General features: G+C 53.8%; 1 protein-coding gene across 5 annotated transcripts in view; it reads right to left on the bottom strand.

Annotated features, from left to right (window-relative positions):
- The window catches only part of TTC7B (tetratricopeptide repeat domain 7B), a 254,836-nt gene that overhangs the window by 23,859 nt on the left and 210,709 nt on the right, over positions 1 to 20,268 (bottom strand). For 4 of the 5 annotated variants that reach the window (XM_047080225.1, XM_047080223.1, XM_047080224.1 and 1 more), the window contains one exon: positions 10,039 to 10,241. In XM_047080225.1, the coding sequence (XP_046936181.1) occupies positions 10,039 to 10,241 (203 nt within the window). Of the gene's footprint in view, positions 1 to 4,294; positions 4,505 to 10,038; positions 10,242 to 20,268 lie in introns of those variants that run through there. The other variant, XM_047080226.1, reaches the window with a different exon arrangement.

The following is a 20,268-nucleotide window of genomic DNA, read 5'->3' as shown; positions in this document are numbered from 1 at the left end:
GTATGTCAGATTTTAAATAATTTTAGATCATAATTACTAATGAGACACTGAACTGCACTGCCTGTAATTAGTCATCTAAGACTCCCAAACAGAAAATAGAAATAAACACAGAATTAATTTTTTCCTTAAGCCGCGGCGAAGGAAGGCCCAGTGACATGGCTTGTATTTCGGAGCCTGCACCGGGTCTGTGATTTCAGTCCTCGCTGAGAGCCGGGTGGCCTGATGCCATATCTCCCTGGCCAGCACTGAGAAAATGCTGCAGTGGGAAGGAGGAATCCAAAAACCAAGCAGAAAATGTCTGCAGAGAGTATCTCTGCACCAAAGGATGCTGTTTGGGGTGGGAGGGCTTTTAGTGCGGGAGGGGTTGGCAAGATCAAGGGCCACAAGCCACACAGGAGCCACGTGGGTGCGGAAGTTCTACATCTCCAGGTGACACTCCTTTTGCTCCAAGGAGGACATACACGCCAACAAACGGAAAATGCTTTAAGCTAAAAATACGCATTTTCAAAAGGATGTGAGGACATAGCTTGAGTCATAAAAAAAAACCCTTTCAATTACCTGGTTCTTCCCCCAAATAATTTCCAATCCCTCCCCCTATTCAGATGTCCTCCCCATGTGGCTCGCACCTCCGACCTGGCTCTGGGAGGCTCACTGTCGCTACTGCTGCAGGCATCCTACCCCCAAACGGGCGCGGGCACCGTGCAAACCCAGTTAGAGCGACACGGCCCCCTCTCCTCTCCCCAGAGGAGCCCACCCTCAAGGGACACGTCTTGGTGCTGTGGCAACAAGGGAAGCTGCTTGAATCTGGGTTTGGGGTAGGCACGGGGGTTACAAACAGAGGCTCCCACAGCCTGGGGCCAAGATCAGAAGTCACACCCTGAACAAGACACCAGACTCACAGTCTATGGAGGGAACCAGATAAAAAGGGCTGAGGATGTGTCCTGGGTCACCATCGGGGCAAGTGAAGAGATGACTAGGGGGTGGCTGACAGAAACTCCACAAGAGAACTCATTTGAGCAGAAGGATCAGTGTTTGGGTGTCTGTTTTCCTTAAACAGGAAATGGTATTTAATGATATTTGTATGGCACCCTGGGACAGGAGGACCGGGCTGCTCTAGGCCACATGTGACACACTACCCCCTTTCCTTGGCACTCCCGAGGGCAGAGGCTGTCCCCTCTTTGGCTCATCTGTAACCACAGGACAGAGGCGAGATGCTCTGGCCTAAAGGGCAAGAGAGTCTGGGGCCTGGGAAGAGGGTCTCTGCATCAGAGGCGGGCGGGGTCACTGCCTGGATCGGCACAGCCCCAATCCCTCGGTCCCTGCCACGTCCACCTGTCTGCCTCGGTGCCCCAGGCTGCCTGGGGACGGCCATTTCAGCATGGGGTCTCTGGGATGGGCCGTGGAGCCTGACATCCGGCTTAGAGGGGGAGTGCCTCTGGGGAGGACGAGGGGTGAGAAAGCACAGGGGTGCGGCCCAGGAAAGGCATCAATCTTTATAAATTTACCGTTTCACTTTCTAGTCTGAAACTAGGTCTCTCATGGGCACAGTTATTATGGGTCAGCTTCTCGGAGGGTGATCGTCTCACTGAATGAGAGACAGAGAGCAGGCAGCCTGGGACACATGGGGCCTGGAAGACCAGGGCTGACCCTGGCAGGATGGCCTGGACGCGGCTCCACAGCAGCCTCTGGCCTACGGATGGTGACCGCTGCCACCCTCAAACGGGGCACAGGGGCTGACAAAGAAGCATGCGCTTGGGGACAACAAGACAGGGTGTCTGTACTTGAGAGGGGCCCACTGCTGCCCCCCAGGGCCCCGGGGCAGAGGGCTGCCCCTCTGGAGCAGGTGCTACAGGTTGGCCTGGGGACCTGGCTGGGCCAAGCATGCCTGGCAGGAGCCCCACCTTATAGCACAACACGTCCTCTTTGAGACCCGGCCTGTGACACACTCAGATCCCACTGCACTGGAAGGTTCCATCAACTGGCTGACTCGGCCTCCATGGTCTCATGTGAAACTGTGTGGCTGCATCCTCCAGTCCCCGCCTCGGTGTCACTTCCTGTACTCGTGGCGGGAAGGGACTGTGCCAAGGCCAAGCCAACAAACGCCCAAAGGACTCCGCGTAGAGAAATAGTTAGCCTAGTTAAAAATAGCGTGTTCCCATGACACCTGCTCAAAGTCCATTCAAGGGAGATGGCACCCGGTGCTTTGGGGGTCTTTGTAAAAGGGGAATGATGATATCTGTCAAGGTCAAGTTGGCTCCTGAACTTGTTTTTCTCCATCTCTCCCTGCCATACCTCATCTACCTGACACTCCTGGTCTACACTGGCCGCTGTGTCACCACAGGCATGGCGCCTTCCCCCGACAGATATGCAAAGAAAGAACCCTATATTGGTTCCACAAGTGCTTCAAGAGAGGGAAGTCAACGGGCCGAAGGCCCCTCTGCAGGGGTGGGTGGGTAGGGGTCAAGAAAGGCTCCTCAGAGGTGTGACATCTGAGCCGGCCTCCATGGCAGGCTCTGCCCTCCCTGCTACCCAGGCCAGTCTATGGAGCCTGCCCAGCACCCCCTTCAGGTCCAGGGCCTGCCGCCACCCTGGTCTGGCCCCCCTGAGCCCAGATGCTTCCTGTCTCTGCCTGACAAACCACACCATGCCTTCCTACTCTTTTTGGCTTTAATAAGCTGGACTGCGGGCTCCAGAGAAATAGAAAGTAATACTTAAAAGCAAAAGCACGAGCTTTTGGCCAACCACGTTTCATGACATATTCTTATTTCAGCTCCTCCGGCTGCTGAAATTCGGTTCAGAAGGAAAGCCACGCCCATGGGCAGATCTTTTGGAAAGGAGATGCCTCCCTCACTGTCAAGTAGGTACACAGGGGCTTCCACCGACTCAAATTATACAGAATGAGAGTAGCGTTCACAGCTAGTGTTTGTGGAGTGCGATGCAGCCCGTATGAGCTCGTTTAACCACACAATAACACGGATGGGTACTATGGTTACCCCTGTTAAACAGCTGACATAACGGAAGTGCAGGAAGATTAAGGAACTTCTCTCGGGCCACACTGTTAGAATGTGACAAAGCTGGGACCTGAACCCAGGCAGGCTGGCTCTCACGCCGGGCTCTGAACCGCTGTGCCATGCTATCACTCAAGCTGTAGGCGCTTCTGTAGACTCCACAAACATCCAATCTTAGTATCGCCCAGCCCTGGATCTGCTCTTAATTTGCAGTGTAGCCTGGGGCCGGTCACCAAGAGCAGTCTCCCCAGCAGTAAAAAGAGAAATTGTCCACTTCAGCACATATCGTGAGAACAAACGCATCAGGTAGGACCTATGAGGTTTTCAATTTCTTTGTAAAGGTTATTATATTCATGCCAAATACTAAGAGTTCTCGAGAGGGCCTTGAGCTACTAATGGGGCTAAAATGTAGTGTGTGCTACTAAAAGAAGGGAGAGAAGGCAGAATAAAGAACAAAGACCTAATCCCCCAAAAGAATGTGCTACTTCTTCTCTTGCACTGTTAGTTTGAATCCCAGTTACAGCGAGTGAAGATACTGGAGAAATTGAGCGTCGTACATTTAAGAGTACTCTCCGTAAGCACACAGATGTGTAGGGAAGGGAGAACATCTAAATATTGCATTAGGTCGTTCTTCAAAGAAAAAAACTGGTCTTAATTTGAAAAGCATATTTTAAAAAAACAATCAAGTAAATAAAATGCAATTAATAGATAAAAGAGCCTTCTCACTTGACTATGGCAAGGCTTTGTTCCTGCCAATCATTCTATGGACAGGAAGAAAATTGATACTTCAGATGAAAGAGATCCATTTCCAAAGATCAGCGTTTGAAAGAGGAAGGGTATCTTGATGCTATTTCATTGGCTTAATTGTCTTACCCAGAGTAGCAATAGAGATCAAGGGCCCCTCTTGAAGACAGGTTTTGCCGCGGGAAAACGAGCCGTGCCGAGGTGAAACCCTGCCTGATGTGTCTGTGCCCTGGGCCGCCCTCGACCCCAGAGCCCCCCGCCAGACTGATGCCGAAAGCAGACAGATACACAGACACAGGATGCCTGTCTCTGGAATGAACTCCTGCAACTCCATCCCATTCGTTCTGCACCTCTCTGCCAACAGAGGCACAAACCGGAAAACATGCTTCTAACCAGTAAAAGAGGAGACACAAGCAATTTCCCCTCCAAATCTCATTAAACAGATGGACGCTTGAAAAGATGGGAGAGAGAAAAAACACCGAAGGTTCAGAATTTAGCAGTGCAAGTCGCCGGAGGGAAGCCAGAGCTCACCTCTTTCCCTCGATTCCAACCCTCTCTGCCATCCTTCTGGCTCCTCATGCAGAACGGGGTGAAGCCTTTTCCACAGTAAACAGGCATGTAAGCCCGAAGACAGTTAAAAGAAAGCTCCAACTTCGGGCCCTTCTTTGAACTTCAGAGGAGCCTTTCTCGCCTCTGAACAATGTCGTTAGCCAGCCTCGTTGTGACGAATACTTCTGCATCAAACTTTAGAGCTGTTAAAACAACTTAAAATGTAGTCACAATCCATGAGACATAACCCACTGCACTGGATAATTGATGTCCTCCTTCCAAACCCACCGTCGATGTGACGTGCCTCTGCTATTTCGTTGTTTTTTTTTTTTAATGTTTATTTATTTTTGAGACAGGGAGAGACACAGCATGAACGGGGGAGGGTCAGAGAGAGAGGGAGACACAGAATCTGAAACAGGCTCCAGGCTCTGAGCCGTCAGCACAGAGCCCGACTCGGGGCTTGAACTCACGGACCGCGAGATCATGACCTGCGCCGAAGTCGGACGCTTAACCGACTGAGCCACCCGGGCGCCCCTGCTATTTCGTAATAGAACGCGCTTTTCCAACAGCTCAGCCATTCTCCCTGCGTCTTTGCCACTAATGCACTGCCGTGGAACAGAAGTACAGCAGTACTTCTAACATTGTTAATGTCACTTCAGATTTCTGATGTTTCAGAAAACATTAGATCATGGAGAAACCCCTTCAAGACAGCCTGTGTACGGGGGCGCCTGGGTGGCTCCGTCGTTAAGTGTCCAACTCTTGATTTTGGCTCAGGTCATGATCTCATGGTTTGTGAGATTGAGCCCCATGTCGGGCTCTGTGCTAACAGCGTGGAGCCTGCTTGGGATTCTCTCTCCCTCTCTCTCTGCCCCTCCCCTGCTCACATGCCCACGTGTATGCTCTCTCTCTCTCTCTCTCCCCAAGTAAATAAACATTAAGAAAAAAAAAAAAAGATAGCCTGAGTATGAAACTGTTAGCCAGAAGCCGTCTTGACTGCACTGGGGGTTTTCATGTCTTATGATCCTTCCACAGAAGACAAGCCTCAGCCACAGTCCTTGGGCAAATGGCCTAGCCTAACCCATCACCTCCAACCTCCTCTCTTCCCAGCCATCTTCCCCTCTCGTTGGGGAGATCCACCAATGGTTTCTTACCACTACTTCCTCTGGGGGAGGTGGTGAAACTTACCACCTTCCCCAGTCTTCAGGCTGCCCTCCTTTGAATGACTGATGGCTTCTGTCCCTTTCTAGGCCTTGTCTTGGGAACTTCAACATTCAAGAGGATGGCCCCTATGTTTTCTCTTCTCTGAGCATCAGCTCTGGCATATCACTGCCTCTGTTGCACAAAGACTTGCTTTAGGTGAAGGCTGACCCCTGACGCCATCTCTCCTCCTGCCCCCTGCAGAGGTGCAGGCTCTGGCTCACCAGTGCCTCTGTTAAGCCCCTCCTCCCCTGGTTCCTCTCAGGCTCACAGCCCTCTTCAGAGCCCTGTGTCCTTCCCTCCATGTGCTGTCCACTCTGGGAGCCCTGGGCAGCACCATCCCCCTCCCCCCAGCCTTTGTTCCATGCCTTTTCTCAACCTGTCAAGTGGTTTAGAAGAAGACCTGAGCATGCTGGTAATATGATCTAGGATACATTTATTTCTTAGCAATACTTTCCCCTCCTCGCCTTATCAGCTCCTCTCCGTATCACCTTCCTGGCTCCCTGCCATGCTCATTCATCTCCTGAAAGTTCTTGTTCTTTTCATCCTCCAATCTCACGCATTGCCCCCATGAGCCCAGGCTGATGTTATCAGATGTTGAGCAGATGTCCCTGTTTGCAGAGCCTGTCCCTGTCCTGGTAATTCCGTCCTTGGCTACCTTGAGTCTCTATGCCTGCCTGTGGCCTGAGCAGTGCTGCCCAGCTGTCCCCAGCCCACTGACAGCCCTGTTTCCCTCCCCCCACCCCCACCCCCCACTCCAGGTCACAGGACAACTGATGTGGAGAAGGGTGCTCTGTGTTTCATTAATTCATCTTGGGTCCTGGGGATGAAACATGGCATGGAAATGTATGTAAATGTATTCACTTATGCAAAATGATATGAAAATATGTCTTTAGATTTTCTGGGAAAAGTCTGATCATTCTATGAATTCCTCCCCTTGTCAACAACATTACTTTGTAATTCCTTATCCCTTCAGCTCCCTGCTCCCTTAATACCTGCCCACACTCAGCTCTCTGCCTCCCTTATCTTGTGCCAAATCATTATTAACGGTCAACACATTATTTCTCTTCTCCCTTCTCTCTATATGTGAATTTAAACATATAGATGAAGGCTGAAACGATTAGAAAAGTGTTAATTTTTACTGGGTGTAATTTACTTTTCTTTTGTCGAGTCTGACCTTCTATTAACTTTAGTGAATACCATCTGCCTCCAAGTCATTACTGCTTTTCTAACAATATTAACGTGTTTGCATTTCTGCTTAAATCGTCCCTGTCCTCCGAGCTGGACAACTGGCACATGCTATTGCTAACAAGCCCTAGAAGCTAACCAATCCTTGTTCTTCACGAAACAGGCAGAGCTTCTGACCGTTGGGTTCTTCGCACTCTCCATCTGCCACCTGGGCTCCCACTGTAACAGACGTGGCTTTCTTCCTTCAGAAGAGCTCCCTCCGACTGTCCCTCCGGCTCCCCTCCTTCCTCTCCAAGCCTGACTGCTGGCGTGGACGCACTTTCCACCCTCTGGTTTTTTCTATGACCCACAATCGGCCTGTAGCCGGCTCTTTCCCTGGGAACCCCTGTGGTTGACTCTCGTGGTTGGCTCTCCGGCGGTCTCCAGCGCTCGTGCTCTTCAAACTCCTCATTGTGATCTTCTGAGCCTCGCCCTGGCCTGACCCAAGCCCTCACTTGCACACTCCTCGCCCCGAGTGTCAGAACCGTCATCTTGGCTGTTTCTACCCTGCTTCCAGCACAGAAGTCTCGAGCTCCTGGCTCCTCCCTGGGACTCGGCCTGGTAAGAGGCCTCTGACCTCTCTGTTGACCCCTTCCCCTCAACTTAGGGGCCTGCAAATCAGTCTGGTTTCTATGAGGGCAGAGGCAGGACCTACTATGCCTTAATAAAGAGATTTCGGTTCTGTGTTTAATTTGTGTCTGGTGCTAGTATTGACCCCATTTATACATCTGAGGACACTGAGGCACAAAGAGGGTGACTTACCCATGGTCCCCAAACCAGTGACGGACAGAGCTGGGATTCTAATCTCACACCTTTTCTGGCCTGGAGCCTCATCCTTAGCTTCTATTGCAAAGGCCGCCTCCTTCCCTTATTATGCTCCAAGCCATAGAAACACAGCTTTTCTGTGTATCCTGGGGCCGGAGGGCCTGGGGGTCCTGGGGGTCCTGGGGGCCGGGGCCGCCCCCCCCGCCCCCCCCCCCAGACACCAGGAGATCCAGTAGCACCAGCGGGAAGGGAATCTGCCAGCTGTGAGATGGACCGTGGGGGGTAGTCTGGAGAACACAGACCATGGTGCATCATTTACAAGGTCACCAAGAAGGAACCATCCACTCTGCCCTTTGGAACTCACACCAAGTATAGTCATTGAGCAGTATTCTGGACTCCAAGAATCAAGACCTAAACTTTGCAGGCCTGCTGGCCTCAACCTGCCTCTAGTCTGCGTGGTTTCTGCATATGTCAGGATGCACTGAGAAAAGTCTTAAGGGTTTATGATTACTATTTTCTACGGGCAAGAATGCCTTTGAGCCAGACAAGGCTCAGACATTGCTGGTGATGGCCTGGCCTCACCTGGGTCCCGCTCACCAGCTCCCCTCACCAGGCCTGAGGCTACTCCTTTTGAAAGGCGAGCATCTGACATTTGTTGGAGAGCTCGGGTGACTCGAAAAGCTCCAAAGGTGAAACAGAAAACTTTCCTGGTGCGATCTTCCTACTCGATCTTTTGTCTCATGTTCCCCTTGGGGATGAACAAGAAATACTTGTCTGAATAATTCATAGGCCCTGAGGTAGAAATATGCTGCTTCTTTTCAATAAAAAGGCTGGGTACACGGTGTTGATTATACCTCTTCTGCAATGCTCTACCAAAAAGCACAGAGATCTGAGAAGCTCTGTACCAAATCCCTCTTACAACAGGGAGACAAAAATGAAAAGCCATGTAATATTTTTAATCAAACAGACTAATGCTTGGATAATATGGAAAATTACTTATAAAGCTGTACCAAGCTACAAAATGTTCATAAAGGGAAGGTGAAAAAAAAAATCAAGTAGCTGTAATTATAAGGTCTGATTTATTTTTATTTTTTTTAATGTTTATTTATTTTTGAGAGAGAGAGACAGACAGAACACGAGTGGGGGAGGAGCAGAGAGAGAGAGGGAGACACAGAATCCGAAGCAGGCTCCAGGCTCCGAGCTGTCAGCACAGAGCCCGACATGGGGGTTTGAACTCACGAACGGTGAGATCATGACCTGAGCCGAAGTCGGATCCTTAACCGACTGAGCCACCCAGGCGCCCCAGTCTGATTTGTTTTTAAAACAGAAAACTAGTAGTTAGTTATTTTTGAAACTGCTGAAGCCCTTCTACATCTTGCAATATCACTAAGAGACGTAGCAAGAGAACTAAGGCTTTGGGATCCTTTGGAGAACATTTTATTTCTTAGGTACTAAACCATAGCCTCCTAGCGTTGGAGGAGGTTCCCAGCCTATTTAGTTGCTTGTTTTCATTTTACAGAAAGGAAACGGGGGGCAGACACTTAGGGTCTTTCTTTTTGTGAGCTTAGGCAGGCTCACAAGTTAAAGAGTGAGCAACTGACACCACAGGGTCCGGAACGCTGTTCCCAGACTTCCTGGTCCACTGCTCACTCTTTGTATCACACACTGACCACTGATTACGGACACCGGGCTCCCAAGGGCTGCTGACACGAAGGCCACCTCAGTTTCACCACAAGTCTCCTCTGTCCCGTGGCTCACGAAATCACAGATATCCCACCACTAAGTACGGAGCGCGAATCCCAAACGTCAGCCTGGCGTGCAGGCCCAGAGAAGCAGTATGGCTTTTCATCAGCAACTCAGACTTTGGTTAGCTTTTGAGTTTCCATTCAGACTCACAGGAGAATAACAGGAGATCGGCGGCTTTGTGGGGCAGTTGTGCTCAATGCGTGTGCCTAACACAGTAATGCCACCAATGCGAACCCCGCGGAGGGATCAGTCTGCTCCCCCACTCCACTGAAAACGAGGTGGAGGGACAGCCGACTCCAGGCAAGGCAGGGAGAGGAGCAGCCAGGCAGCCCCCCGGCTTCGGGCGCACATGCATTTCTGGGGAGCCACCACACCACGCGCAGTGTGCAAACCGGGTGACTTAGCTGGGTCCTCTCGGTACCAGAGGGCCCATCCCGCCCTCCTCTGACAGGATGCCCCTGTCAGCCAGTAGCCTCGGAGACAAGCTGGAGTCTCCCAGCGTGGGGACACCCTCCCGAGGTGGCAGCACAGAGACCAAGGTGACAGTGGCAGTGCCCAGGAGACTAGTGACTCATGCCTGCCCCTTGCGCGGAACAGGACCGCTGGGCAGGGCTGCCAGGGCTGTGCACCACCAACTCCCAGGGGCTCCATAAACCACACAGAAATGGCGCCGCTGGCTCTGTGCGGTGTGACGGCCTGGCAGGCTAACCACATGGGCCTCCGAACCGGAGGAGACCCGCCAGTCGCTCCGAGGGGAGCCCCGGCCCGGGAGCGGGGGTCCCGGCCTGGCTCTGAGACTCACCAGTCGCTGCATGCTCTTCACGTGGGTGGGACTGATGGATAAGGCTTCTTCATACCACCGCCGGGCCTCGTCGAGGTTTCCCCGGAGCTCGGCAACCTGGCCACGCATGTACAGGACGTTGTGGGACATCGGGAAGAGGTTGGCGGCTTCCTGAGTACAGGCCGTGGCTTCTGCAGGCTTCCCAATGCCAATGTAGACTTCAGCTGTGGCGGGGAGAGCAGAAGACAGATGCTTTACTGGTTTGCTGCCTTTCTGAGGCCCTGCGAACGGCTGTGACTCTAGTTGGGGACACTTACATCCCCCCCACGGGAGTCTGGCAGGGACCCATCTGGAATCCGCAGGGCCCAGAGCCAGCCAGTCCCCCAGCCTGAGTCGAAACAGCTGCGGTGACGGCCCTTCCCGCCCTCGGTTACACCGGGACTCGAGTCTCTCTGGCTGCAGGGCCTTGGAAGGTACACGAGTCGCCACCAGCCAGAGGGGAGTGAGGCCTGCCTGGCGCCACCCCCCCCACCCCCACCCTCAGAGCTGACCTAGGGCACCTTGGTGTCCGGGGCACCTGCCCTCGGCTCTGACATCCACAAAGAAAGGGCCGGAACGAGCTGAAGGCCAAGAAAACCAGAGGCACACGGCCCCTCAAGGGGGACAGCTCTGCCCTCCGGCCTGTTTTCCTGATGCCAAAAAGCATACAGAGGGAGCGGACTGTGGCTGCCATGTTCACGGGCATGAAATAAAACGGCGGCTCCATCAGACCCTGCCCTCCGACCAGTAAAAGCTACTGCGCCCTGGAGACCATTAACTGTATGACACCGACAAAGCCCTTTGAAAACCAAGCTGTCACTTTCAAAAAGGCAGGAAAACGACCTTTCCTGCAATGTCAGGCCTCAGCTCTCGCCGGTGGAGTCCCGAATCGCTTTGCGGCCCCTGCCTCCCAAAGGGCCCATCGCGCACGGCCGCCCGCCTGTCTCTCGGGCACACTCAAGTGCCCTCTTCTCCTGAGGCCTGTGACCCTAGCACCATCTTCTTCCCGGCACTGGGCAGGTGTCTCCAAAGACTTCAGACCCCTCTCCTCTCTCCTCACCGTATCTGTCACGACTACCGCCCGGAGTCCTACTTGGCCGGCCGCTGTGCCCTGGGGCCTACTGACTGCTTCTACCTCCAAGGCAGCCCCCGGCTCATCGGCTCCTGCCTGGACCCCCACCCCCTCACCCCTGGTGGTCAGCGACATCTGCACCCATGCCCCCAAGTTACACATACAGTAAAATGTTATGTGTCATATAATGCAGGCCGAAGTAGAAGGAGTAGAACACAACACAAAAGAAATAGAAAAGTCCTAGTATTTTCCTTGTGCACTTCACAAGCTGTGTACTGGAGGCCACTTTGGAACTGCCCTGACCAGGGCAGGCCCTCCTTGGGCCCCTCACCTGCTGCCTGCCACACCTGTCTGTCCCACACAGCCGCTGCCAGGTCAGCCTCCTGAGGCAGAGCTCGGGGCCGGTCATCCCACCTGCTGAAAAGCGCCCCTTCCTGAAGACCTGCTGCTTCTGTTCAGCCCTCACGCCCTTCAGCCTGCCTTCCAGCGGCCTCCCAGGGAGGCCTTCCCTGACCGTCCTGCTTAGCGGGCTGCTCCCCACGTACTCAGCATGACCCTGTTCCATGCTGTTTTCTTGTCCTCCATAATTCCGACCAACAGGTTCCTCTCGTTGGTTTCCTGTGCTGTCTGTGTGTCCCCTGCAGAACGTAAGCCATCAGCACACGAGCACAGGGACTGTGTGCGTGTTGTTCACCGCTGTGTCCCCGGGGATGGGAATAGCACCTGGCCCAGTCAGAGCTCAGGGAAGAGTCGCTGAGCGAATGAATGAATGAATGAATGAGTAACAGTAACAACAATAGTAGCTAACATTCATTAAGCATGTGCCTTATGCCAGGAAGTGCCCTCATTTCTCCTTCATCGGCACACGATGCCATAGGTACTATTATTTTATCCCCATTGTACAGATGAGGAAACTGAGGTACAGAGAGGCTGAACAACTTGTCCAAGGTTTCAGGGCAAGTTGGAGGCAGAGCCTGGTTTGGGCCTCTACAGAGAACAGTGGCCCTGACCCCAGATAACATCCAGATCCCTCGATGACTGGCTCCACGGCCCCTACGAACCTGTGTCTCTACTGCTCCCCGACACCCTAAGCTCTGGTGAGCCGCTGCTGTTTCCACACACGTGTCCAGTCTTCTGCCCCTTCCTGTGGTGCCATTCTCCCCCCACTGAGGCCTGCTCAATAGCCGTCATCCCTGGCAGCCAGCTCTTCCCCTCAGAGGGGAGCCCGGCCTCTGCGGTCTCTGATGGCTGTGGCCCTAGTAGATGTGTTTCAGTGAAGGGTCTGGGGTCCGCTCGCGGACAGCACACTTTCTGTCTCCCCACCTGCAGCTTTGGGCCCAGAGGCTGGAACAGGGCAGGTGTGGATCACACACTTGGGGTGTGTTCATGTTGACTACTTTTTGACCTCAACCAGCCTGATGGCCCCTCTCCTCGAGCCCCCTCTCTTTCCCAGGGATGGTCACCAACCACTGACTCCTCAGGCAGGGACAGAGCCCTGGGGAAAGCGGGCCCCGCACCGCCCATCTGTTCTTCCGATCTGTGGGTGCCCTCTTCGACAGGGAGCACAGACATGACGGGCTGGCCCAGGGGTCCCTCAGACGTGGAAACTCGGGCCACTGAAATCCAGCCGAGCCCTGACGGTAGCAATGCCAGCACCGTGCCTGTCTCCCGTCCTCTGGAGGTTCAGCTCACCGGGTAGTTACTGAGCTCCTATGACACACAGAGACTCTGCAGGAACGAGGGTGAAAGTCTGTCCCCGGTGAAAGTCTGCCCCTCCTGGGAAGGACACGGCAGGGCTGTCTGATGTCTCTCACCATGCAATTCCCTCCCGGCTCTAGCCAGCCGGCTGCATGCCCACTGCAGTTTCAGGTTACTTGAGTGTGCCAGTGACTCGGGAGAGCTGTACAGAACGTTCCTCCCACTGTATGCTTGGCTCCTGACTTGCTCCCATTTTGGGGGTGGGCTTGTGTACATTTCTGAGGTCCCCAGGGCCTAGAGCTGACTGGGTGGGTGACACACTGGGCCTCTGTCATCTAAATCACTATGAAAAAAGACCAGCTTGGGAGTGGGGACCGAATGCTTCTAGAATTTTTATAACAAGAATCAAGGTGGGGGGGGGGGGGCGGGCTTAAACACCAGCATGACAATGCACCCATCAGCCCTGTTCTAGGAAGGTTCTCCGTGGGACCATGTATCTTCATGACCACCGTGTTGTCATCCGCCACGTGTCTGATGCTATTGCTTCCTTCCTGAGGAATCGATTGGAAGACAGAGACCCAGCTGAGTCATGATCATGACAGTGGGAGAAAGAATCTAGGCCTCCAAGGATTTCTTTTCAGTGGTGCAGAAGTTACAGGAGGAAACCTATGTCACTGGCGAGGCCTGTGCTCCTCACATAGGTGGGGCAGACAGATGCATGGCCTGGCTGTTCCTAAATACATCCATTTTAAGCTCAAATGGAAGGACACAGGGCAGATATCCTGTGGTGATTTTCAAACCATTTCCTCCAAAGGAGCCTCTTTTTCCAAAGGGATCTTAAGAGTGGCAGCTGGCCTCCCTCTTGGTTTGGTCCCCTCTTCTGGCCTCTGAGGCACCTCTGGGGACCTCAGGGCTCTAGGGTCCTCAGTTTTGTAAGCCAGTGTCACGAGAACACGGAGGGTTCAGTTCCTGTACCTGGGCCGAGTGCGTGGCTGGGGCAACGCAGTCAACTTCTCTGGGCCCGTTCACCTGTCAGCTGGGGCCCGAGGCTGGCCCACAGCTCTCCCTGGACAGCGGTACGGGTCAACCAGGGTGGTGGGAACTGGGGAGGATGGCGCTTCGTGGAGCCCTGCCGCCTTCCAGATGGCCACGAAGAAACAAGAGTACGGGATGCTGAAGCCACCTGGGAGACCCGTCAGCATATTTGGGCATAGTTTGGGCCGATCGGTATATTTGGGGGTGCAGGGCCAGCCTTCTGTTTACCACGGCTCCTGTGAGACAGTGGCTTGGAATAGTCATTCCCCCTTTATGAGGAAATCACGTCTTCTTGGGGTGCAGTCTTAGGCTCCAGGAGCAAGACCCTAGTGGACGAATTGGGGAGGAAGAGGGAAGGATTACAGAGGCCTCCCTGCATCCCTGAAATCCCCAGAGGGGTCCTCTTGCCTAGACAACACAGCTGGCCTTCTGGAATGTAACGAGTCCCTGTAGGTATTTACTCTGAGCTTATGACGCTTGGGAAGCCTTCCTTCCTGGGGGTCCTCAGCTCCAACAAGGCCCAGTACCTTCCTGGATGAGGGGTTCACAAGTGTCCATCCCTGAGTCCTCAGGGCTGCAGCTCCCGCCTTTGTGGCTCCATGTGGCTTCCATAAATGAGCTCTACCGTCCCCTGGAGCACATCATCTTTTCGAGAGGACCCTCCAACCTTTGCTTCTCGTGTCTGCCAGGGGCTCATCTGCCAGAGCCATGCACCTGGCCCTTCCCCGCCTGCCCCAGGTCCCATCTGATCGATGCGTTTGGGAGAGGGCCTTGGGCGTGCTCGCGGTGGCCCTTCAGAGCCCCCTCCGCCCCAGGCCTTGTCTCTCGGATGCCTGAGTTCTTGGCTTGCTCTCGCAGGCACGTCGCGGGGCTCTGCCTCTGCCACGGGGAGGCCAGCAGTTTGGGATGGGCGAATTTACCTGAGCCGTGATGTTAGGGAATCTGACCGAGTCCAGATGCCAAGCCACATTCTCAGATTCCACTTCCCCAAGTAAGTGAGCCGGCAGTTTGCTCTCCACTTGCCAGAACTCAGGAGCTAAAGGGTGTTTCGTACTTCCCTAAAGCCTCCAGCATATGACCAGACTTGTTTTCTCCCTCTAAACTATGAGCGACTCCCAGCCACGGCCATCTCTGCATTCCTTAGCACAGGCTCTAGCGTTTAGCAGGTGTTCAAAGTGCAGTCTGAAGATTAGCGAATGCTCAGTGAAGGCCAGAGATGGGCCATTTCTGGGGCACAGGCCAATGAAGCAAGTCGAGGGTCAGAGAAGCAACAGCAAACAGTTTCCCTGACCCTTCACCGATGGCTAAATTCAAGTTAAAAAAAAAAATGAACAAAGGGCCTTGTGAGCTTATGTAAGAGATGGTAAGAGTCTGCACCAAAGGAACAGCAAGACAGAATGAAGCTGGCTCCCGGAACCGAGAGAATGCACTTGAACCGTGCAGGGCAGGCTCTGAGAGGTCACTCTCTGATGGGGTCCCAGGCACAGAGATTCTGTGCTGGTTGCTGGCAGCTGACAGCCTCTAACCGGAGGTAAGGGGTTGCTCAGGGTCATGGACACTTTCCACCTTTCTGAGAGCTCACACTGAGCTCTGACAGTCCCCTTTGGAATCACTTGGTTTGTCCTTGTCATTCTGTTGCTGCGGAACATGTTGGAAATAAAATCCCCTCTCTGCTTGCAAACTTCCCATGGTTCCCTACTGCAGGTGAATGTAACTGAATGTTTTTTGTTTTGTTTTGTTTTAATTTTTATTTTTAGTTTAGAGACAGCGTGCATGAGGGAGAAGAGCACAGAGAGAGAGAGAGAGAGAGAGAGAGAGAATCTCAAGCAGGTTCCATGCTCAGTGCAGAGCCTGACATGGGGCTCGATCCCACGACCCTGGGATCATGACCTGAGCCAAAATCAACAGTCAGATACTCAACCGACTGAGCCACCCAGGTGCCCCTGTAAACCAATTGTTTTTGCTCAGCGTTCAAAATTAGGGCCCTGCCACCTTTCCGACTGCCTCCCGCGATGTTTAGTTTACGGTCTCACCCCCACACCTCTGCTTGTGCTGTTCCTTCTGCCCCAAATGCCCTCCCCGAGTGGCCATCTGTGAAGACTCCTGGCTCTCAGCCCCAGCACACTCCAGCTGCACTTGCCTTCCCTAGACACCCCCAGGGAAGCCACCTCTCACACTCCTGTTCTTCCAGTGCCCTGTGTGTGCTCTGGGAAGCATGCACCCCAGTCCACCTTGTCCCATGAGAGCTGTGTGTGTGCTCGCTTTCCCACTAGAGGCTGTGGTCCTGGACGGCCAGTCGAGCTGCTCTGCCTTGGTGTTGAACCATGCCTTGCGTGGAGGGCCTTCTGAAATCACTTGCTGAACCATCTATGGGTGTTATCTGAAAGAGCTAAGCTCTGCATGTAAGCCTGAGGACTGTTTCTTCCTCAAGGTGAAGAGCTGTTCCTGGTTGGGGGACCCAGTGTAGATGCACTCACAGTCTCCCACAGGTCTGGTTTCCCCATTCATTCATTCATTCATTCATTCATTCATTCTTCTAACACTTGTCAAGCATCTGCTTCATGTCAGCTGCAAGGTTGAGAAGTGGCTTACAACATGCCTTCCCTGGGCTCAGGGTTGTGCATGTTGTGCACTGTGCAAAGGTGCTGGGCAGAGGGGGGCTGAAATCTAGCCTGGATCCTGCTGGCAGGCTGTGTGCCTGCTGCAGGGCTGCATTTGCCCAGAGAGATGCAAAGTGCCTTCTCACAAATGTGCCTTCAGCTAGTTAGTTAGGCCTGTTCTCTGCGGGATAGTCTACCCGGAGGGGACACCTATTTTGGAACTCAGATAAAGGAGCAGCAGTATATGCTGGAGGCAGCTCAAGGGCGGCACCTTGTCTGGGTGCTCAGATCTTCCATTCCACCTGAGGTCTGGCCGACAGGGATGCAGGAAAAGACCCGTGTGCCATCAGGTGCTCCCCAGTCATACAGGTCAGACCTGCAGGCAGGCAGGGAGCTAGGCCAGTGGGCCCCCTGACCCTCTAAAACCATTTCCTTTACCCCAAACCCTACTTCCCTGACTTGCGCTTGGAAAACAAACCTTAGCAACTTGGTTCTGGGATAGCTCCTGCACATGGGGGGCCGAGGAGTCCCCATGGTGAGCACAGGGCATCTTCTGGAAGCATCAGGTGCTCCTAGAGCATAGCACCCGGACCGCTGAATTCACTCTTTCATATTAAAGTCAGCACGAGGGCCTGATGAGTCTCCTGTCACCCTTGCAAGTCATGAAGGCCCAGGGGAGGGCTGCGCCCTTATCAGCTCTCCCCAGAACTGTTCTTTACTTTTCCTCCGGGGAAGGTCAGAAGTGAAAGAAGGCAGTGATTTTGTTTGCATGCATCTGTCCTAACCTGAGCTTCTCTGGGCCGAGCCCCAAGCTGGGCCTACAGTCCCCAGGATGAACATAGCCAGGGCCTTTCCTCCATGAAAGCTTGGCCAAATGCCTCTGTCAGGGTCTCAGCTTCCGGATCAACACTTATTTCTGAGTTTCCGAGTGGCTGTGTCAACCTGTCAGGGGGGAATGCCTCCCCGGGTGGCTTGGTAGGGGTGGCAGGACGGGCTCCTCACCCTCTAGCTGCATCGGAGACACCTGACCCCTCCAGGCCCTGGCCCAGCTGTTCTCCTGATGCCTCAATCCTTCCCCAAAGCCCTCCGCCCCTTTGGCTGACCTTGACTCATTCAAAGAGAAAACAGAAGCTGGCAAAGCAGACCTTGAGCCTTCTCTTGCCACCACATTGACAAGCCCTCTGTTGTCCTCTGTGCCTATCCACTCTGCTCCTAACTGAGGGCCAATCCCTCTGCCTGCGCCCTGGACCCCACCACTCTCTTGCTTTCTAGAGGGATTCAGACCCCCACGTATCCTCTCTCTCTTCAGGGCAAGGAAGGCCTCAGTCTTGACGTGATCGCTCCCAGCAGCAATCAACATGCTTCTGTGTCAGCCATTTGTGAAGCCCCCTAACTTGAACCCACACTCCTCCCCAGCTACCCCTCATTTCTCCCCTCTGCTGCATAGGGGCCCTTCCTGGAAGGATTAGGTACCCCCTGCCTGTCTTCGCCACCTGCCATCCACTCTGCAGCCACATCAGGAGGCTCCATCTCTGGCCCCCTCACCTGTCATGGCCGCCGCCAACTCCCATCCGCCACGACCAACAAATGCTTCTGTGTGCACCTCTTCAACCTCCCAGCAGCACGTCCTACCAGCCGTATCCTCCTTAATAACAGTGATTTGAGGAGTTCTCAAGCGCTTGCTGCCCACGGAACACTCCCCATGCGTTATGCGGTGTAGCTGTCACAACTGCCCTCATCTTCTGTCGGAGAGCACTAGGCTACACCCAGGTGACACCGGGATTTTCACGAGCCCGACTTCAGAGCCCTTGATCGCGCCGCACAGGCCCCTTGGAAGGAAACCCTTTCAGCTGCCACAGTGCCACCTCTCCGGTTCCCCTCCTGCCTCCCTGACCTCCCCCTCCTTGCCCTCGCTTTGGCTTTTCCCCTCCCGCCGCCCAAATTTTAAATGTGGGAGGGGCTTGGATCACACGCAGTCCTGTCCCTTTCCCTGCTCCCTGGACGTTCTCTTCCTGGGCCTTCTTATCACACCCCTTGGCCTTAAATCCTCACTCCCAAATGTCTGTTTCTAGCCAAAACCTGACGTGGAGGCTTGACTGTCCAGCTGCCCACATGCCGTCTTCATTTGCGCATCCTCAGGCACCAGACGCTTCCAAGTTCAAACACGACTCTGGTTTCCCTTCCTCCCTGACCCCAATGCATCAGTTCTCAATGCCCGCTCCCCTGCCATGGCTTCCCATCACAGAGAACAGCGTCACCAGTCACCCGCTGACTCAGGCCCCGAACACAGAACTCTTCCCAGATTCTTCTTTTCTCCTTCTCCCCCAACTTCACACCCACCGGGGAGTCCTATGGATCCTGCCGGACAGTGCGTCTCAGGGCCCACCTCCCTCTGCCTCAGACACCGAGCCGCACCCTCTGTATTCCACTCTTTCTGTTCCCACCCGTCTGACCCTTTCACCCTCCTGCCGGAAGGCCATCGGTAGCTTTTCAATGCTTTTAGGATTAAGTTAAAGATCTTAGCATGGCTACCAGGGGCCCTGCAGGACTGTGCCTCACCTCGGGCCACGTCGTTTCTTTCTCCTTAGGCTCCAGGCCCAGGGGCCCTGCCATTTCTCCAACACTCTCCGGCACTGTCTGCAGGCCTCCCAGGTGCTGTCCTGTGCCTCCCCGCCCATGTCCCAACCACCTTCAATCACTCCTCAGGCCTCCGGTCCCATGCCCAGACCTGCTCTGGCTCCCGGCTTGGGGCGACCTCTGTCGTCAGTTCTCATGAGAGACCAACCCTGACCCTTCATAGCACGTGGCACAATGAGAATTAATCTGTAATTGTTTTCTCTCACATCTGTCAACTCCATGAAGGCAGGGACCGTGTCTGTCTTTATGACCACTGCTCTCCTGAGCCTCACTCTGACTGTGGCCCATAAACACGTGCCGGAAGACGTTGTGCTGAACGCCTGAGCGCCCACCCGGGGTTAGAGCGGGGGTGCTGAATTCTGGCTTCTCCCCTTACTGGCCATGTAACATTAGGCAAGTGACTTGACAGCTGTGTATCCGTTTCTTCATAGGTAAAATGGGGTGATTAAGGTGTTTACACCTCAGAAGGCAATTAAGGCATATAAAGTCCTTGGAATAAAGTCTGATACCTGGACAGTGCTTGGTAAATGTTAGCTACCTGTAGAATGTAGACCATTTAGTCAAAGCCACTCCGGGCAGGAGCAGGGGCTGGTTTGCTTAATCTAGACTGGCCCTGAATGGGGCTCGCCCGACCCCCAGGTACTGAGCGTTCCCTCCTGCAGGGGCTTTCTGTGCGGTGACCCATACACCACCCGTCGGGGAGCTGGGGGCTATGCCACAGGATGACCCCTCGATCCTGCGGATGCAGCCTTTGGGAGGCTGGGAGGAGCCTGGTAAGGGGGTGGGGGCGGGGTGTAGGCTGGGCCAGGGCCAGGGAATTCGTGAGAGTATCACCGCTTTAAGTTCCCAGCAGAAATCAGAAAATCTGATCTTGCACATCTAAGAATAGCCGCTAGTTTCAACTGTGAGAGCGCCAAAGTGAAAGCTATAATTATTAGTAAGTAACAAGCAGAAATTAACCACCTACCGCAAAGTCATTTTTAGCCGCCATCCCAACGTGGAAACTAAAAGATGGGCAACAAAAAGCTGCCGCCTGGTGTGGCAAAGGCTCTGGTTCAACCCGGAAGGTCTGTGAATGTGTGAGTCTCCGATGGCCAACCATCGGTTTGCCTCTTAAAGAAGTACGGCTCCTAGGGAAATGGGTTTTGCGGTACAATAAGCATCACGTGC

This window comes from Lynx rufus, unplaced genomic scaffold (assembly GCF_022079265.1).
Source record: "Lynx rufus isolate CCGP_SWC_20201006 ecotype Redwood Valley unplaced genomic scaffold, mLynRuf1.p SCAF_17, whole genome shotgun sequence".
NCBI lineage: Eukaryota > Metazoa > Chordata > Mammalia > Carnivora > Felidae > Lynx > Lynx rufus.
Note: the sequence above shows the minus strand (reverse complement) of the source record. Positions and strands in the feature narration are given on the sequence as shown.